Source organism: Thamnophis elegans, chromosome 8 (assembly GCF_009769535.1).
Source record: "Thamnophis elegans isolate rThaEle1 chromosome 8, rThaEle1.pri, whole genome shotgun sequence".
NCBI lineage: Eukaryota > Metazoa > Chordata > Lepidosauria > Squamata > Colubridae > Thamnophis > Thamnophis elegans.
Genome location: NC_045548.1, coordinates 76,306,310 through 76,324,595, shown reverse-complemented (window position 1 = coordinate 76,324,595; position 18,286 = coordinate 76,306,310). Strand labels below are relative to the sequence as shown.

At 46.0% G+C, this 18,286-nt stretch overlaps 1 protein-coding gene across 1 annotated transcript in view; it reads left to right on the top strand.

The window, feature by feature from the left end:
• Nucleotides 1-18,286, top strand: part of SLC45A4 (solute carrier family 45 member 4) — a 98,304-nt gene that overhangs the window by 37,184 nt on the left and 42,834 nt on the right. The window contains exon 2 of the mRNA XM_032222795.1: nucleotides 16,598-17,346. Coding sequence (XP_032078686.1) covers nucleotides 17,106-17,346 — 241 coding nt within the window. The 5' untranslated portion in view covers nucleotides 16,598-17,105. The remainder of the gene's footprint in view (nucleotides 1-16,597; nucleotides 17,347-18,286) is intronic.

Below are 18,286 nucleotides of genomic sequence, written 5' to 3'. Positions count from 1 at the left end.
GGCGGGGAAGAGGAGGAGGAGGAGGAGGAGGAAGAGAAGTGGAGGAGAAGGAGAAGAGGAGGAGGAAGTGGTGAAGAAGAGGAGAAGGAGAAGGAAGAGGAGGAGGAGGAGAAGTAGTAGAAGAAGGAGGCGGAGAAGGAGGAGAGGAGGAGGAGGAGGAAGAAGGAGGAGGAGGAGGAAGAAGAGGAGGAGGAGGAGAAGGAGAAGAGGAGGAGGTGGTGAAGAAGAGGAGAAGGAGAAGGAAGAAGAGAAGGAGGAGGAGAAGTAGTAGAAGAAGGAGGCGGAGAAGGAGGAGAGGAGGAGGAGGAGGAAGAAGGAGGAGGAGGAGGAAGAAGAAGAAGGAGGTGGAGAAGGAGGAGAGGAGGAGGAGAAGGAAGAAGGAGGAGGAGGAAGGAGGAGGAGGAGGAGGTGGTGGTGGAGGAGGGCTAGTCGTTGAGGATGTTCTCTAACTTGGGTAATGAAAAGTCTGCAAGAAAACAAGATCAAAAGGTACCAGGGGTCCCTCAAGAGCATTTGTGATCCAAGACTTCCTCAGGCTGAATGAGAGCCAGTGAAAAGAAACCTGCCAATGGCTGGGACCGATAGGAATTGTAGTGCAAAACAAGGAGAGCAACAGGCTTGAATCTGGCCGCCTTCAAATTAGTTCCTAAGAATCCTAAGTTAGCATCAAGCTTGTGTCAGCTGACCGACACCAAGATTGTCCTTGGGTTACGTTTCTCACCCTCAGCCCCAATGCCCCAGCCAACATTCCTCATTCCCTTCGGGGAAAAGGGTGGCATATAAATGTAATCAATCAATCAATCAATCAATCAATCAAGGAGCTACCAAGCTAAGGCTAAACCACAGCCTTAACCAAGGAACCACCATGACTACTCCCCCCCGCCCCCAGCACTAACAGGGCAAGCGACTTGTGTGCCATCGGAGAGCAAACCTCCCCACTCCCTTCTAGATTCCTGATGATATTATCTAGTCAGGTGATAAAACGTCCTCAAGAAAACAAGCAAGCTCAAGGGGGGGGGGGGACCAAAGACCCCTCTATGTCAACACTGAGCTACAAATATTCTGCTTTGTTGGTTATCCCGTCGCTTTTCCTTGCCTATTTAATTCACCTTAATGATATCCAGGGAACAGAGTGTCCCAACAGCTATTAATTCCTTTATCACTAGCGTATGTTCAGCTCAAAGTCCTCAATTAATAGTTTGGAAAGAATAATCTCTACGCAGTTACACTGATAGGATAGTGAGTAAAAAGTAGCTGTGGTAGTTTGCCTACTGCCCTTATCTTGTGTGGCACCCATTTCCCTATCAGCTGTTGGCTTTCTTAACTAGATAGAAGGTCGTCTCGTGTCTCAGGAAATTTGTCAGTGTGGTTTCTATAGAACCGTGATGGCGAACCTATGACACGCGGACCCATTTCTGAGGTCATGTGAGGCATTGCCCTGTCAGCATCAGCACGCATGCGCTGACCAGCTGATTTCGGCCTTGATTTTTGGCCGTTTTTCAGCCATTTTCTGCTGTTTTTCAGCCGTTTTCTGCTGTTTTTCTGCCGTTTTCAGCTGTTTTTCAGCCATTTTCAGCTGTTTTTCTGCCGTTTTTCAGCTGTTTTTCAGCCGTTTTCAACTGTTTTTCAGCCGTTTTCAGCTGTTTTTCAGCCATTTTTCAGCTGTTTTTCTGCCGTTTTTCAGCTGACAAGCAGAGTCAATGGGGAATCCAGATTCGCTTAACAACCATGATACTCATTTAACAGCTGCAGCGACTCGCTTAACGAAGGTGACAAGAGAAGTCGTAAAATGCGGCAAAACTCAGCTTAACAAATTTCTCACTGAACAGCACAAATTCCAGGCTCAGTTGTGGTCGTAAGTCGAGAACTACCTGCCTAACGTGATAACCGAATATAGCCTAGAACAGTAATGCCGAACCTTTTGGGCATCGAGTGACGAAAAAGGAGCTTGTGCACATGCATGCTCGTCCGGGCTGCGACCCAGAAGAGGAGCCGCCCGGGGTGCATGTGCGCATCAGAAAATGAAAAGGAACTTCCTGTTTCCAGCATGAAAGCAGCTGATTTTTTTTAATTAAAAGTTTTAATAAGTTTTACAATTATATACCTTTCCCCTTCCCTCCCTCCCCCCTGTCAGGGGTCTAGAATTAATGACATCTATAAGAGAGGCTAGAATTCTCAAATAAGGCATTTAATGGCACTCACCATGTTCTTAATTAGAGACCGTTCACTCATAGAATATTTGTAGCTCAGGTTTCAACTGTGAATCTTTGGGGGTCTCTGAGTTTCATCATTTTCTTGCAGACATTTTTGGCCCTCTGATTGGTCCAAAGTCGCCAGCTGGCTTTGATGCCTAAGGCAGGATTAGAACTCACCATCTCCTGGGGATTGGCCCCAATTCGCCCAGTTGGCTTCCCCCCTTAAGGTGAGACTAGAACTGTGAATCCTGCGTCAGAGCCTGAATCTGCAGAGGAAGACGAGACGGAACTGGAGCAGACACAGATTGAGGGGGCGGCTTCCTTGGCTTGGGAGGAAAATGGGGAGGAGCAGGCCCAGTGAGGCCGGGGCCTTTCAGGATTGGGATGGCTTGCAGGCAGAGAGGAAGGGTGGGCGGGATGACCAAGAGAAGCTAAGCAGTGAACAGGAGAGACAGAGCTCAGGCGGTGAGCAAGGACCTCCCACTCCCGATCCAAGAGCACGGAGAGTGGAGAGAAGGCGAAAACAGCGCAGACTGACCCGACGACTCAGGAGGAGAGCGCCCCGCCCCTCTTCATAAGGCGCACCTGGGGACATGACCTGAGGCCCCGCACCAAGAGATGCATAGCACTGCATTTACTTATCAGTTACGTTCTATTAGTATTATCCACTTTAATCTCAGCTGCTACCGTTTCAACCTCGGTTGCATCTTACATTAATTCAACTAATCGTTAAGATTTCCAAACTTAAAGATAATATAAAGTATATATGGGGAAATTACAGGCTAACATTGTTCAACAGGAAGTGCCAGGTAGACTAGATAGGAGATATAACCAGCTGGGCTAATTATTATTTTATTGAATTTATTTGCACCCTGCCTGTAGGCGGTGAGTATCTTCCACACAACAAATCTTCCTCCTAACGTTCCCACAACAGCAACCCTGTCAGGTTGGGTTTGGGTTGAGGGACACTGGCCCAAAGTCACCCAGCCAGCTTTCATGCCTAAGGCGGAATTAGAACTGGTTGCTGGCTGGGGAATTCTGGGAGTTCAAGTCCACCCATCTTAAAGGTGGAGAAACTCCATTTTAGAAAATACATCTGCAACTTTGAGCATGTCAAAAAAGGAGAAGAAGCTGCCCTAAGTTCTTATGGAGACCCTCTTGTAACTCAAGATAGTCTGCTCCCCGTCATAAATCCAGAAGGTCTCTTGGGTTCTGCAGTTAGCGATGAGGAAAGTGAAGATCCTGCGTTTTGGCAGATAAAACGGAAATGGATCTCATCGCATGGAAGTTGTCTGGACATCAAGGAGAATCTCTTCTGAGTTGCCACCAGCCAAGCACAGCTTCCACCACCTGGGTCCTGACCGACCTAGCGGTAGCCCGAAAACACCAAGCAACACGAGCGCCTTTGCCCCCCCCCCCACCTCTTTCCTGCGGCTTGGCGCCTTCGGGATACCGCTAGGTCGGCGAGCAGTGCTCTGCCCGGCCGGAAGGGACGGATTGTCCAAGGGGCTTATTTTTGCGGGTGGGCTTATATTTTTGCCCACGTGAAAAATGTGGCAAGGGTTTAGTTTCAGGACAGGTCGTATTTTCGGGGGAAAACGGTATGAGGTCAGGTAGGGGTCGTAGCTGGCTCTATAGGCAAAAGAGGAAATGCAAAATGTAGGTCAGTGATGGCTAACCCACCTGTGCATGCACGTACGACCCCCACCTGCGCATGTGTGAGCAAATTCCCCCTCCCCCGTGCATGCGCATGCCAGCCCTACACACAGGGGGGGGATTTTTTCCCCACCCCAGGCTTCAGGATAGCCTCTGGATCCTGGAATGGGTGAAAAACAGACCCAACTGGCCAACCGGATATTTTGAAATATCCTGCCTTGAATGGACTTCTTCCCGCAGTATTTGCTTTGCTTATGAATAGAGCCATCTAGATAGGAGGTTGCTTCTCTGAACAAGCTCTTTATCCCCTTAAGTGCTGGCATCAGCTGTGGGCTACTATGAAAAGGTGGGGGCTGCTTTCTGCCTCTAAAAAAAGATACGTTTCTCCATTTTCCCCCCTTTGGGGAGAAATATAACATTCTGCCTTTTTAATATTCCTCAAAAATATTTCATTCCTCTAGGACAGCGCGGGGTGGTGGTGGTGGCCATTCCCACAGGACCTTCGAGCGGTCATTAAACGAACCGTCGTTAAATCGAGGACTGCCTGTATTCCTTCCTTGCCTCGACGGTGCTATCGCAGAATATAAAATGGCTTCGAACGGGCTGTGCCTTCAGAGGAAAGCCCCAAATGATGGCTCTGCCGTTTCACGGTCTCCGATAAAGGATATGCCGCTAGCCAGCATTAGCAGCTTATCGCTCATTCCTCTGCATTGCAGCTGGAAGTCACGTGGGTTGGCAACGGTTTCCTTTGCATTTCAAACCAAGCAATAGAGGAAGTTGTTAATTCAGACAGCCGCGGCTCCCTCTCCTACTTTTGCCTTCACAAATGACAATTAGACTGCTGGAGTAGGTAGATATATATATATCTATATTCCTCTCTGCAGGCCACAAGTGGGCTGCTTTGTTGCTGAATCCCTTAAATGGCACCGGGCACTAAGTGGGTTGCTGGGGACCAAAATAAATCACAATATTGGAATCTTGCTTTTCTTTTCAAGAATCAGAACTGTTCGGACAGGGAGAAAGAGTTTAAGGAGACGAAAGGAAGATGGAAAGGTAGCCATGACGTTCGTCCTTGAGTCACAGAAACCACAGGGAATGTCAGTTTTTTTCTGGTTTCATTCCTGTTATTCTGCCTGTCCCTGATGGATTATGGACATCGCCAGTCCTCGACGTACGGCCTCAACGGCGGGCCAAAATTTCCATTGCTAAGCAGGACACCGTTCAGTGCGTTTTGTCCCATCTTGTTCAGCAAATCGCAAGTTAGTCACACGCTCGTAAAGCGAATTCCCCACCCCCCACCCCTTTGACTTTACCTGTCAGAAGATCGCAAAAGGGATCTGGGACCGTTTTGATTGCACAACCACAAGGGATGCTGCAGCGGCCGTTAAATGTGACAAAGGGTCATGAGTCACTTTTTTCAGTGTAATTTCAGTCCGGTTGTAAGTGGAGGGTTACCTGTAAACAGATCTTTTCAAAGCTGTTGTGTGGGTGCAATTTCTCAGTGGCAAAAGCTTTTCTTAAGTCTCTGGGGTACCATTGTAATTAAAATGGAATATTACAGAGAGATTAGTGTGTATTTCGAGCCACGGTGACGCAGCGGTGAAAATGCAGTATTGCAGGCTAATTCTGCTGACTGCCAGCAGTTCGATTCTCACCGGCTCAAGGTTGACTCAGCCTTCCATCCTTCCGAGGTTGGTAAAATGAGGGCCCAGATTGTTGGGGGCAAAATCCTGACTCTGTAAACAGCTTAGAGAGGGTTGTAAAAGCATTATGAAGTGGTATATAAGTCGATTGCTATTTTAAGAGGGGATGCAGTATTTATTTCTATTCGATACCAGATTAATTTCTATTGGATGCTCCTATGCACAGATAGACAAATTAACAGGTAAATAACTTTGGCCACATTCGGGTTGTTTTATGGTAAAAGGCAACTTCAACATTTTAGATGATGCTATTGGACTTTTATATTCTGGATGAGAACTTCTTCAAATATTGCCCTCTGGGCTTCTCTGGAGACCGAGTATCTTACTTAACTCCTTTGATATCTTGCCAGGATTTAGTTCAGTTAAGCAGAAATCTTCATATCAAGCCTTAAGGGCTGCCAGGCTCATGTTGTTAATAATAGGTGTTAAGTTTAGATCTACAGTTACATAAGAAATCGATGTTGGAGGGGGGCTGAATCCAAAATTGAAGTGGACAGGGAAGATTGCCCATTGAAAGGTCTGGTCCAAACGGGGGACAAATCTTTAAATCCATTGATTTATTACAAAAAAAATTAAATTTTTGAGAAGTAGTATTCTGAACATGATTTATCTATTATATCACTTGGCAGAATAACAGAATAATTAGGAGGGATCTGGGAGCTCTTCTATCCCAACCCCCTGCTCAAGCAGGAGACCCTATATCATTTCAGGCAAATGGAAGGAAGGAAGGAAGGAAGGAAGGAAGGAGGGAGGGAGGGAAGGAAGGAAGGAAGGAGGGAAGGGAAGGAAGGAAGGAAATTATAATGAGAGAAAGGGAGGGTTTGAAGGAAGTCCTGCTTTTTAGCACTTGGCCACCAAAGGTGCCCACAACATGAGTGACGTCAATTTGGCAATGCCCATCTTGGCCACACCTACCCCACCCTTGCCCATCCCAGTCCCCCTGAGGTCAAACGTTATAGAATTTGGCATTTTTTTTAATGCTCTGGCTATCTCTTTCACAGCTCGGAAATAGAATAATCGTATAAGAAACTTATACTTCGGATACCAAGGAATTAATTTAGGGTCTGAGTCCTTTACCTCTTTTTGAATAATATTTCTAAACATGAAAAAGATGAAGCAATAGGTTTTTCACATGGTCCAGTCTAATGACAAAATTTAAGACCTAAATTGATTCTCTACTGATACCATAAATCAGCGGTTCCCAACTGGTGGTCCGTGAGAAAATTTTGGTGGCCTGCAGAAAAATTATTTGCTTTTTTATATTCCAGAGGTCCTCAGACTACGGCCCCAGGGCCAGATACGTGTAATGAACACTTGTGTTGCTGCAGAGAGTCTCCCCCTTTGGGGTCTTTTTGTGTGGGTCGGGGGGGGGCATAAATTCCAACTTGGGGTCCGCTTCAGCCTCCTGGTGGGGGGCTTTGGGCGAAGGCTGGAGGGGAGGGCCGCTGGTGGTGAAGAGCCGGAGGGCCTCGTTCCAGTGGGGCTGCATCATGGCCTGGAACTGGCTGACCATCTCAACCTGCTGAACCTCCAGGCGCCGGCACCTGGCCTTGCACTCCCACAGGTCTTCCCTCTGCTTGGAAAGCCTATGCTCCTAGTCCTCAGTGAGGTGCTTCTGCTGAGCCTCCTCCTCAGTCAGATCCAATTTGACCTGAGCTGTTTTGCCAACTCTTTCTCCCGGTGGCTGCTTAGCTCCAGCAACGGCTTCCTGTTGGGCCCTAAGGAGCCCAGGTGGGCAGGTGAGGAGTGGCTGGGAGGGAAGGGGTGAGTAGAGGCTGGTGAAGCGCCCCTTGATGTGAGTGACATCGAGTTGGCCACGCCCACCCAGTCACATGACCACCTAGCCACACCCACTCAGACAGTCATTAGGCAGCTCGTATTAGTGGTCCGTAGGGTTTTAAATTATGAATTTAGTGGTCCTTGAGGTCCAAAAAGTTGGGGACCTCTGCCATAAACCATCCTTCTTTTCCTTTTCCTTTCTTTTTATTTCATTCTGTGTAGGTTGAGTTTGTTTTAGCCACAATGGCAAGGCTTTTATGTAGCTTCCTTTTCTACTGCATGATTACCATTGTATTTTTCCGTTTGGCATTATAGTTGTTTGGCTTCGGCTTTTAAAGCTATTCTTTTAAATGGAAAAAAAGAGGTATTTTTCAAACTAAGGTCCTTTGGGAATATAACGGAGGAAGAACAATCTTCCGAGCCAGCATCTCTGCTTTGGGCGTTTGGGGGAATGGTAGCTTTCAATGCTTTGGCCGGCATCTACCTCCAAAGATTAAAGTTAGAGTAAATTGTCTTCCAGCAAAAGGTTTTTCAAGCTGTTTTTTTGGCAGCTCTTGCTTTGTTCCTTCATGCACTCAGCTATAAAAGCCGACGCAGGCTTTTGGTCACGTTGCCCTGCAGTTTGAATGGTAGCTTCAGCCAGAAACCATTAGTTGTGGTTGTGATCCTTGGGTTGCTACGGATTGGATTAGAAGGCTCTCTGTGCATCTGCCGTGATGTAAAACTGTAAGATAAGGAGCTTCTGTTATCTCCCTGCTGTGAGTTGGGCCGGGGCTTGGTCCACCTTCTGAAAATGTAGCCTCTTCGAGTTTGGTCTTGTCTGCAGAGCCTTGTTCGAGTTTTCTGCTAGTCCATTGATGGCTAACACTTTTGTTGTTGGGTGTCAAACATGCGGGGGTGCGCGACACCCAGAATGCAAAGCACATGCACGCACAGCCCGCCCCCCACGTGCGCTGCACTCCTTGCCTCCAAGCTGAGCTTGGTATCTCCTCCTGGGGGGGGCTGCGGGAGCCGGTTTCACTCTCTCCAGGCTCCAGGAAAGTCCCCCTGCTCCACCGGGAAAAGGTCATCTAGATTCTATCTGGGTTCTTGAGTGCTGAACTGCTTCCTGCAATGAAGCAGATGACCTCAGAGCAGATTCGGAATCATCAGTTGGACGGGACCTTGGAGGTCTTCTAGTCCAACCCCCTGCTCAATCCAGAGACCCTATGACAGTGATGGTGAACCTTTTTATGGCCATTTTCAAGCTGTTTTTCTGGCCATTTTCAGGCTGTTTTTCTGGCAGTTTTCAAGCTGTTTTTCTGGCTGTTTTCAAGCTGTTTTTCTGGACATTTTCAAGCTGTTTTTCTGGACATTTTCAGGCTGTTTTTCTGGCCATTTTCAGGCTGTTTTTCTGGCCATTTTCAGGCTGTTTTTCTGGCCATTTTCAAGCTGTTTTTCTGGCCATTTTCAGGCTGTTTTTCTGGATGTTTTCAAGCTGTTTTTCTGGCCATTTTCAGGCTGTTTTTCTGGCCATTTTCAGGCTGTTTTTCTGGCCATTTTCAGGCTGTTTTTCTGGCCATTTTCAGGCTGTTTTTCTGGATGTTTTCAAGCTGTTTTTCTGGCCATTTTCAGGCTGTTTTTCTGGCCATTTTCAAGCTGTTTTTCTGGCCATTTTCAGGCTGTTTTTCTGGATGTTTTCAAGCTGTTTTTCTGGACATTTTCAGGCTGTTTTTCTGGCCATTTTCAGGCTGTTTTTCTGGCCATTTTCAGGCTGTTTTTCTGGATGTTTTCAAGCTGTTTTTCTGGACATTTTCTGGCTGTTTTTCTGGCCATTTTCAGGCTGTTTTTCTGGCCGTTTTCAGGCTGTTTTTCTGGCCATTTTCAGGCTGTTTTTCTGGACGTTTTCAAGCTGTTTTTCTGGCTGTTTTTGGATTGTTTTCAGGCCATTTTCTTCAGACAGCACTGACTCTTTGGCTTGGAAACAGAGATGAGCACCGCCCCCTACAGTCAGGAACAACTAGCACATATGTGTGAGGGGAAGCTTCACCTAAACGTCAGTCTATCCATTTCTGCACAATCTAATATTTTTTTTAATTACATTTTCTTCTCTCTGTGTTTCCACATTTTTCCAATACGGTGCCAATGCGATCCTTGCTGCCAGGTGTCCCCACTTCTCTACAGCTGCTCAGCAACTATGAGAAACTAGGGAAGGATCGGAAAAAATAATAATTCCAGGAGTGGCTGGCCCTCGTCACGTTAAATAGATCTTATTAGTCCTTCATTCATCCCACGGTCTCCTTTTGAAGGCCTGTTATAAAGAGGTTGTGAGCTCTTCAAATCATGTGTAAGCATTTCTCTTTGCAATCAATTATTGGGATATAATATGATTCCGCCTGCCGACCTTTGGCTGAAGCCAAAGCATTCATTGCCTCTCTTATCTAAAGATATGAAGTAGCACAATTACACAGCTACTCTGCCTTTCCTCCCACTGAGAAACAAATTGGCATTTAGAAGGGAACGCTGGCAGCTGTCTGCAGATCTGGGACACTGGGCCCTCGTGCCCACCGAGATCCCTTAGAAGTATTAGAATTAGAATAACAAGAGTTGGAAGGGGCTTTGGAGGTCTTCTAATCCAACCCCCTGCTTAGGCAGGAAACCCTAAACCATATCAGTAACAGTAACAGAGTTGGAAGGTACCTTGGAGGTCATCTAGTCCAACCCCTGCTCACGCAGATACCTATAGGGATTCGAACCGCCGAACTGCCGAGCTTTCTGATTGACAACCTCGAAGATCGACAAGGACAAATGGTTGTCCAATCTCTTCTTAGAAACTTCCAGTGTTGGAACATTCACAACTTCTGGAGGCAAGTTGTTCCACTGGTTAATTGTTCTAACTGTCAGGAAATGTCTCCTTAGTTCTAGGTTGCTTCTCTCCTTGATTAGTTTCCATCTGTTGCTTGTTCTGCCTTCTGGTGCCCTGGAGAATAGTTTGACTCCCTCTTCTTTGTGGCAGCCCCTGAGATATTGGAAGAGTGGTGACCTGTCTCCCCTGGTCCTTCTTTCCATTAAACTAGACATACCCAGTTCCTGCAACCGTTCTTCATATGTTTTAGCCTTCAGTCCCCTAATCATCTTGGTTGCTCTTCTCTGCACTCTTTCTAGAGTCTCCACATTGCTTCTCTTCTTGAGTAGTTTCCACCCATTGCTTCTTGTCCTGCCCTCAGGTCCCTTGGAGAACAGCTTGACTCCCTCTTCTTTGTGGCAACCCCTGAGATATTGGAAGACTGCTATCATGTCTCCCCTGGTCCTTCTTTTCATTAAACTAGACATCCCCAGTTCCTGCAACCGTTCTTCATATGTTTTAGCCTCCAGTCCCCTAATCCTCTTTGTTGCTCTTCTCTGCACTCTTTCTAGAGTCTCCACATCTTTTCTACATCGTGGCGACCAAAACTGGATGCCGTACTCCAAGTGTGGCCTTACCAAGGCCTTATAAAGTGGTAATTCATCAATGCTCTTTTATGTGTCCACCGGTTGCATTCCATGCAGAACCTCTTGATGATACCACTTGGGTGGTACAGGGAGTCCTCTACTTACAACATTCGCTTAGTGACTGTTCAAGGTTACAACGCCACTGATTTTCAGAGGGATGACCTTTTCAGAATCCCCGTGATCACCATTCAGATGATTGGCGGCTGGTTCATATTTACGACCGTTCTGACTGTGTCCCAAGGTCACATGATCCCCTTTTGCGACCTACTGGATAAGATGCAGAAACCATGATGGTTCTAGATTCTAGAACTAGAACCAGTTCAGGTTCTAGTCCTGCCTTAGGCAAGAAAGCCAGCGGGTGACCCAACAGGAATATTTTACATTGCCTTTTTTTGGCTGTAGAATGAACCACTTCCCGCAATCGAGCAGCCCAGCATTCTGTCCTTGATCCAGTGCTCCTCAGCATCTTCTTAAATTATCATAGATGTCAGGTGCTCATCAAATTTGCAGATGACATGAAGCTGAGGGGGGGTTGCTAAGATCACGGAAGACGGGCTCAAGACTCAAAAGGATATTGCAAGAGTTGAGTTTGGGCCCCATCAAATCCTATGTGCGTCCGTGGCTGGAAATGTAATTTGCAACCCTCGGAAACGCGGTACAAGATAGGGGTTACCTGATATTCAGCAGTTGTTCATCCTTGTTTCAGCTTCGAGCATCTTATTTATTACCATATTTTTGGAGTATAAGACGCACTGGAGTATAAGATGCACCAAGATTTTGAAGAGGCAATTTTTTTAAAAAAAATTGAGACCTCCCAAGAATGGCCCCTCATTTTGCAAAAATGAGCCCGTTTTTTTTCTCAAAAAAGGGCATGAATAACCTTTAGGAGGCTCCTGGGGGGCTGAAGGGGCCAAAAACAAGCAAAAACTGCCCCGTTTTTTTGTGAAAAACGGCCAGTTTTTTGTCAAAAAAAGGGCATGCATAGCCTTTATGAGGCTTATAGAGTGCTCCTGGGGACCGGGGGGGGGGGCACAATTGAGCAAAAAACAGCCCATTTTTTTTGCTCATTTCTGCCCTCCCAAGCCCGCAGGAGCACTCCGGACACTTGCTAAAGGCTATGCCCGGCCATTTTGGTGAAGGGGGCAGGGTTTGGGGAGGCAAAAAATGCTGTATTCAATGTATAAGACGCACCCAGATTTCCAGCCTCTTTTTTGAGTGAAAAAGATGCGTCTTATACTCTGAAACTTCCTAAGGTTCCTTTTCTGAGGCTTTCCGAAGAAGATCTTAACTGCCAGGAAAGCAAAAACGGGGATTTGATTCAAATGTATTGCTGCCGTCTCTTCTTTGATTGGCCTAAATGAAACTGCTGAATCAAAAAGGATTCACAAAAATCGGGGGGGAACGTAATCCGGCGGGACACAGATCTCTCTCTCTCTCTTTGGTCCACAGCTTTCACGTCCCCAAAAATAAATAAATAAATGCAAATGGGCTCTCTCCTTACTCAACCCAGCTTTCTCTTATTTTACTACTCATTAATATTGTATCGCGTATTTCTGTCGAGATGATACCGTGCCAGACCTTTGCTGATGGTAATAACGGAGGGGAAAGTGTATAACCCGGAGATATTCTGAGGGTTTTTCTTAAGTTTGGCAAGATTTTGTTTTCTACTTTAGAAGGGTAGCAAGTAATAGCCAATCTATATATATTGTATATATTGTATAATCAAGAATTCTGGTTGTCCATCTACAGCAGTGGCCTTGCTTAAAAGCTTGCAACATTTTGAAAAGTTTGTTGGATCCTAAAGCTGTGTCTGGTTTGATTTATTTGCATCCTGCTGTTGTTATTTCTACAAAGAACTCAAGAACTTTTGTGAACATATTCAACCCTCCTTCCTCCTCCTGTTTCTTCTACTACAACAACCACCCTGTGAGGTGGGCTGAGCTGAGAGAGAGGGATTGGCCCCCAAATCACCCAACTGGCTTTCACAGCTATGGTGGAACTAGAACTCACATTCTCCTGGTGATTGACGTAGAGTCCCCCAATTTTGCTTTCACGGCTTAGGCGGCTATACAACTCTCAGTATCCTGGTGATTAGGCCAGAGTCCCCCAGTCGACTCTCACGGTTAAGGCGGGACTAGAACTCTCAGTCACCTGGTGATTGACTCAGTCCCTCAGTTGGCTTCCATGGCTAAGGTGGGACTAGAACTCTCAGTCACCTGGTGATTGACCCGGGGCCGCAGTTGGCTTCCATGGCTAAGGCGGGACTAGAACTCTCAGTCACCTGGTGATTGACTCAGTCCCTCAGTTGGCTTCCATGGCTAAGGCGGGACTAGAACTCTCAGTCACCTGGTGATTGACCCGGGGCCACAGTTGGCTTCCATGGCTAAGGTGGGACTAGAACTCTCAGTCACCTGGTGATTGACCCAGTCCCTCAGTTGGCTTCCATGGCTAAGGCGGGACTAGAACTCTCAGTCACCTGGTGATTGACTCAGTCCCTCAGTTGGCTTCCATGGCTAAGGCAGGACTAGAACTTTCAGTCACCTGGTGATTGACCCGGGGCCGCAGTTGGCTTCCATGGCTAAGGCGGGACTAGAACTCTCAGTCACCTGGTGAATGACCCAGTCCCTCAGTTGGCTTCCATGGCTAAGGCGGGACTAAAACTCTCAGTCACCTGGTGATTGACCCAGTCCCTCAGTTGGCTTCCATGGCTAAGGCAGGACTAGAACTCTCAGTCACCTGGTGATTGACCCAGTGCCGCAGTCGGCTTTCACGGCTAAGTAGGGACTAGAACTCACGTTCTGGTGATTGGCGTGGAGTCCCCCAGTTGGCTTTCATGGCTAAGGCGGGACTAGAACTCTCAGTCTCCTGGTGATTGGTCCAGAATCCCCCAGTCAGCTTTCATGGCTAAGACGGGACTAGAACTCTCAGTCTCCTGGTGATTGCTGAAGAATCCTCCAAGCTGGCTTTCATTTCTAAGGCAGGACTTGAACCCGTGGTCTTTTACTTTCTACCCTGGTGCTTTAACCACTAGGCCACAAACTGGTTCTCAGTTAATGGAAGATAGCTTTGCATTCCCTTTGGCGGTATCCATGGCAGGCTGGTGGGGGAAGGGGATATTTATCCCTGTGTCCAACTTGAGATCATCTTGCAATCAACAATCTTAATTGGGCCTTGCACAACGATAGCCAGCTGCAGGGGAAATATACCGCTGACAAGGTGATTAGCAAATCCACCCTATCTTGATTGATTACGCGCTGTCAAATCTGCATAGACCACACCAACAGATTTTCCTATGCCAGGATTACATAATTTAAGAATAAAGTAAAGCACACTTAGCGAATTTAAAGAGATATCCCTAAATAATTATTTCACAACAGTTGTAAGGTTGAGGGTTGCTTGCATAATAAGTAGGTCTATGCAAATTGTGCTTCGTTTGTTTTTTTAAATGTGGCGCCATCCCTGCTTATTATAACAATAGATTTCAAGCCTAAAAACACTATTTTCTGCCATTTCTGGTGAGAGTAGAGTTTATGTTCCCAATCAGCTTCATTTTTTAATAAACAAAAAATGTGAGTCACAAATTCTGGATTTAAATTGTTATTCTATGCTAATCCTTGTGAGAAGATTGATGCTTTAATGCAAAAGGATTTATTAAAAAAATAATAACTACTCATATTCCCTTGTGGTTTCCTCTGCAGCTCATTGATTTGCTGGCTTTGCATATCAATTGGGTGCTATTAATAGTGCCTTCTTAGTCATTTGTTCTTTGGAGCATATAGCTTGATCTAGAAAGGAAATATTGAACGAATTCAGTCTTTACTAGTCTGGTGCCCTCTATATGGGTTAAAATGGCAATTTCCAGGAATCTCGGTTGAAATGCCCAGAAGGAGCGACAGAGTTTTGACAAAATATTTGTCGCTGAGGGTTGAACTGAAGGGTCTTTGATGCTATCTGAGCTGGGATGCTCTCTTGCAGACATTTCATTACCCAACTGGGTAACTTCATCAGTGCTAGAAGGGAGTGAGGTTTGTGGAGAGGAGGAGGAGGAATCAGGCAATGACTATGGAGCCCTTGAGGCTCTCTGAGCTTGATTGTTTTCTTGCAGACGTTTCATTACCAAACTAGATAACATCATCAGTGCTAATAGGGTGAGGGGTTTGCAGAGTGGAGGAGGAGGAGGGCGAGGGCTATAGAGTCCTTGATGTTATGAGCTCTATTGTTTTCTTGAACAAGAGGAGGAGGAGAATGGAGTCCTTGGTGCTCTCTGAGCTTGTGGTGGGTGGGTGGGTGGGTGGATGATAGATAGATAGATAGATAGATAGATAGATAGATAGATAGATAGACAGACAGACAGACAGACAGACAGACAGACAGACAGACAGACAGACATGATAGATAGATGATAGAGACATGGATGGATGGATGGATGGATGGATGATAGATACTGTAGATGATGGATAGATAGATGATAGATAGATGGATGGATGGATGGATGATAGGTGGGTGGGTGGGTGGGTGGGTGAGTGGATGGATGGATGGATGGATGGATGGATGGATAGATAGATAGATGGATGATAGATACTGTAGATGATAGATAGATAGATGATAGATAGATGGATGATGGATGGATATCTGTCTGTGTGTCTGTGTGTATATGTATGTAAATGTGTATGTATATGTATACACACACACTCACACACGTTACCTCTTGAAGTTGTGAATGCTAACTTAACGGCAGTGATTCTCTTCACAACTGTGGCAGTAAAAGTCGTGAAAAGAGGCAAAACTCACAGAATAGCTGTCTCGCTTAGCAACATAACGTTGTGGTCATAAGTCACGGACTATCTGCAAAATGTTCGGGGCAAGAGATCTTCTCTCCCGTTCCTTAAAACGACCGTTGGAAACCTTTCAAGGAGTCCAAAAACGTTCCTCCTTTTTGTACATCCGATAAAGATCCTTTCCATGGAGACAGAACTCCCATCGCTGGTCTTCCTCTCCCAGGCTTTGGAGCCTTTTTATTTAAAAAACAGAGCATGTTCTCAACGCTGGACTTCCTTCCTTCCTTCCTTCCTTCCTTCCTTCCTTCCTTCCTTCCTTCCTTCCACCCTCCTTCGTTCCTTTCTTTTCTCTTCCTCCCTTTTTCTTCCTTCCTCCCTCCTTCCCTCTCTTCCTCCCTCCTTCCTTTCTTTCTCTTCCTTCCTTCCTCCTTCATCCCTTCCTTCCCTCCTTCCTTCCTTTCTTCTTTCCTTCCTTTCTCCTCCCTCCCTCCTTTTTCTTTCTTTCTTTCTTTTTTCTTCCTTCTTCCCTTTTCTACCTTACTCTTCCCTCCTTCCCTTCTTCCATCCATCTCCTCTCCTCCTCTCTTCCTTCTTGTTTTCTACCTTATTTCTTCCTTTCTTCCTTTCCTTCCATGTTTCTTTCTTTCTTTCTTCCTCCCCTTCTTCCATCCCTCTCCTCTCTTCTTCTGTTCTACTTTTTTCTTTCTTTCTCTCCTTCCTTCTTTCTTTCTTTTAAATTTCTCGAAGCCGTTTTGAAAGAGTTGCATACATTTTTTTTTAGAAACAATAAACCCACATTGCCTAAAAAAAAATAAAGTAAAGCTAAATAAAAATAAGTAAATCGGATGCATTAAGAGAGCTGCTTCAAACGGTTGCCTGTTTTTGGCCAGGAGAGTCCACAAGGGTGTTTTTAGTGAATGAAAGGCGGGGCAGCTCTCTTACCTGCCTCTTAAACCGTGACTTGATTTTTTTTTTCTCTGTCTCTTTCTTCCCCCTTTTTTTATTTTGCTTCCAGATTTATCAGCCACTCGATGGGGATTCGCATCTTCTCTTCACCTTTGTGTAGCCAGCGGAACGACTTCAGCACCTCTTCAGTTCTCATTATGAAACTTGTATTAACTGAATGGCAATTATGGATTTTTAACTCTAGATCCCAGTAAGCAAAAAAAAAATAATTGAAAAACAAGGAAGCCAGCTAAGCCATATGTTGAAAAAAAAATCCATTCTTTCTACCAAATAAGTTGGATGTTCCTCTCCGAATGTTGGGAAAGCCTTTGTGAAGATTCGATGCCAAAAAAAACCCACCGTTTGCTCCCGAGGGAAATTACAAATATTTTGCTTGCACACAAGGATCGGGACCCCATGAGGAACAGCGGAAGAAGGCGCCCTAATTTATCGCAAGAGATGACAGAGTTATTTATATAGAGATTTTAAAAGAGAAAAAAAAAAGGGAAAAAAAATTAAATCTATATAGCTAGATATAGATAGATAGATAGAGAGATATATAAATATATGTATTTTTTATGGTGATGAAAATGGCTCCCCAGAATGCTGACTCAGAATCTATGCAAGTCCAAGAGCTTCCGGGCGTTCAGCTCCAGAAACCCGAAAAGGAGCGCGAGAGCAAAGAAGAGACGATTAGCGAAGGATCCATAGACCGTATCCCGGTGCGGCTATGGGTGATGCACGGCGCGGTCATGTTTGGCAGGGAATTTTGTTACGCAATGGAGACAGCTTTGGTGACACCGGTATTGTTACAAATTGGTAAGTCAAATTGGGTGCCGGGCAGGGGTGGTATTCGCTTACCTTCCCGACCGGTTCACAAACGTCAGCGTCCGGGCGCATGTGCTTTGGCTTGGAAACGTGCCTGAATGGGAGGTCATAGAGCCGGGACACGATTTCCACTACCAGTTCGGGTGAACCGGTCCGAACCGGCAGTATCCCACCTCTGGTGCTGGGCCTCCTTAGGAAATGGGGCCTTGGTGCTCTCTGAGCTTGGTGCTTTCCTTGCCAACGTTTCATTACCCCACTAGGGAACATCATCAGGACTAGAAGGGAGCAGGGTTTGTTTTCATCTATTATTATCTATGCATATAAAAATGGTGGGGCGTGTGGGTGTGCATGTTCCAACTCTGGCACGCCTCGAGCAATTTCTACCAAACTTGGTACACAGATGACTTACTCTCCGGAAACAAATACTGTGGGGCCAAGATACCCCTAACACTCCTCGGAGGAGGTGCTGTTCTGTTAAGATACAGCCTGTTGTGCCTTAAAATGGCTTCTACTGTACTGCCGTGAAATGGATTTTACTGTATAGTGCAGTGGAGTTGCCATGGTAACGGCTTCACAGTACTCTACAAGGGAATTCCCTCTGGCAAGGGGGAAAATCCAACATTAGAAGTTACATTTAGTGCCGCCATTCCCCCCGCCCCCCGCCCCCGGATAAATAAATCCCCAGGCAATGCTGGGTTATTGACTAGTTTTATATATTAGTGGGGTTTCTCGGTGCTCTGTCAGCTTTTCCCAATGATACACATAAAGTATAATATTTATAGATTGGGGTTGAAGTGAGGGGTCCTTGGTGCTCTCTGAGCTTGGTGGTTTCCTTGCAGACGTTTCATTACCCAGCTAAGGAACATCATCAGGACTGGAAGGGTGCTGGTTTTGCTCTCTTTCTATACACTTGTTGGGGTTCTCAGTCAAC